The sequence below is a fragment of the Chenopodium quinoa genome, unplaced genomic scaffold, assembly GCF_001683475.1.
Source record: "Chenopodium quinoa cultivar QQ74 unplaced genomic scaffold, ASM168347v1, whole genome shotgun sequence".
Classification (NCBI taxonomy): domain Eukaryota; kingdom Viridiplantae; phylum Streptophyta; class Magnoliopsida; order Caryophyllales; family Amaranthaceae; genus Chenopodium; species Chenopodium quinoa.
Window position 1 is genome coordinate 3,479,194 of NW_018743503.1, and position 2,485 is coordinate 3,481,678.

The window sequence follows — 2,485 nt, forward strand, 5'->3', positions numbered from 1 at the left end:
TGAGCATAACGTCGAGGAAAAGCTGAAGAGTCGTTTCTACGAGGCCTTCTCTATGATGGTTGACGAACACGAGACGGCCTATTATCAAGAGCGCTTCACTCGCTGTCTCGAGCATGTCTACCTCAAGGAAGAGGTTAAAGCTATCGGCAAGCCTCCTCCCAAGTTTGTTGAGACTTCCTCTGACTCCGAGGTCGAGGAAGATGATAAAGGAGAGGAGCAAAAGTCGGCCGAGGAGGAGGAGGAGCCTGCTAAAACTGATGAAGAGCCGGCTAAGGCCAATGCTGATAAAGCGCCGGCCGAGTGAGGAGCTCGCGCCCCCTGCTACAGTTTTCAAGCTATCTGTACTTTCATTTTTTATTTCCTTGCTTTGAACAATTTCAACTTTTGCCGCCTGTTTTGAGTGGTCTTGTATTACTTTCTTTTTATTTTGTCGTCTGCTTTGAACGACTTTAATTTATGAAGTTTTCTTCTTTCATCCATACTTAGCATTTTTGAGCAACTTTCCATGCCTTTATTTGCTTTTGTGTACGAATAATTTTTGTTGGGGGTATGCCCCTTTATTCGGCATTTTCCTAGTCCATATTTAAAGAGGTTTGATTAACTTAGTAGATTTTATACCTCAAAGGGTATGACGACTAGTAAGTTAATTAAATCACAATAATGATTGCCCTTGGACTAGGTGAATGCCGAATGAATTTTAGTTATACGACCGTTCAATTGGCTTGTGTCGAGTCGTCCTTTGATACTATCTCTGATACGCACTCGTGAAATTTCAAGTATTATATCAACCTGATTTTTCTAAGTGTTTGTAAGGCTTGGGAGCTTAGGTATGCCCTTGCCCTTAGGGTAAAAATACCTTAGGTAATTTTTTGAAATACCTTATGTTTCATCCGTCCGACTTGTCACATGGCCGGATGGAGCTAATAGCATTTTGACCATTATGGCCGAGTTGCTTTGCTTGGGATTGTCCTTGCTAGGCGTTTTACCTGACCACCTAAACATGCCCCTGTGAGGGTCGAGATGCTATGTAGCAAGCAGCCTCGTTTCTGTTTTTAGGCGGCATTTCTGCTTATCATATACACAATATAAATGGCAAAAATTTGAAAACAATGTTTAACTTTTTCATTAATTATTGTCAAAATTACATTGTTTTTGGCCGTACGGCTTTAATTACATTGCTCGGTCGTTCAAACCTAGTTGTATATACAACTTTTTGGCTAAGTACAAAGACTTTATACATAATATTTTTTGAGATTATCTGTATTCCACGTTCGGGGAATAGGAAGGCCGTCTAAGGCTTCAAGACGGTAGGTACCATCTCGCACTTCTTCCTTAACTCGATAGGGCCCTTCCTAGTTTGGAGTTAGCTTGCCATCCTCTTTCGCTCGGCCTACCGCTTCCATTTTTCTCAACACCAAGTCTTCAATCTTAAGCGGGCGCTTTGACACTTTGCGATTATATGCCCTCGTCATCCTTAGACGATAGATTTCATGTCTAAGCGTCGCATTACCCCTAGCTTCTGGAAGGAAGTCTAGAGCGATCTTCATGGCCTCCCAATTGGCTGATTCGTCATATAACATCACTCGTAAAGTGGGTTCATACATTTCAACTGGGAATATGGCCTCAGCACCATAGACCAAAAAAATGGGGTCTCCCTTGTTGAACTCTTCGTTGTCGTTCGAATGGACCATAATACATTGACCAATTCATCAGCCCATAGGCCGCCTGCTTTCTCAAGCTTCAGCTTGATGCCATTGGAGATCAATTTGTTATATGCTTCAACTTGGCCATTGGCCTTTTGACGTCCGACCGAGGCAAAGCAATGTACTATTCCCTGGTCATTCAGCCAATCCCTGAGATGGTCAGTCTCAAATTGCGGTCCATTATCGAACACGATCGATGGCGGAACACCAAAACGTGTGATTATGTTCTTCCAGATGAAGGCAGATACATCTCTCCATTTAATCCCTCGGACGACCTCAGCTTCTACCCATTTCATGAAGTAGTCAACTACTACTAACACGTACCACCTTTGCCCAGATACAGGAGTATACGGCCCCAAGATGTCCATGCCCCATTTTGTAGAGGGAAGTGGACTACTTATGGCCAATAAGCTGTTTGCCGGGCGGTGATTAAGGGTTGTAAATCTTTGGAACTTGTCAAATTTTTCACCATTTCCATGGCGTCTGAATTCATGCTCGGTCAGTAGTACCCCAGGTGGGTAACTTTCTCAGCTAAGGCCCGTCCGCCTATGTGTGATCCGCAATGCCCCTGGTGGAGGTCGTCCAGCACCTCATGCCCCCTCTCGGGCATAGCACACATTAAGTAGGGCTTTACAAATGATCTTTTGAACAAGTCCTCTCCCTTCATCTCAAACCATGTTGCCTTTTTCTTCATCAGCCAACTCTCCTTTGGGTCGTCCGGAAGAACTCTATCTTTAAGATAGGAGATTATTCCATCGATCCATGTGGAGCTTCTGTCAATG

The 2,485-nt window shown here is 43.7% G+C and overlaps 1 protein-coding gene across 1 annotated transcript; it reads right to left on the reverse strand.

Annotated features, from left to right (window-relative positions):
- Positions 1-1,579: 1,579 nt before the first annotated feature.
- Positions 1,580-2,071, reverse strand: LOC110739486. The gene has a single exon (XM_021919930.1). It carries the CDS (start codon positions 2,069-2,071, stop codon positions 1,580-1,582), a length of 492 nt encoding a protein of 163 aa, XP_021775622.1.
- Positions 2,072-2,485: the final 414 nt, after the last annotated feature.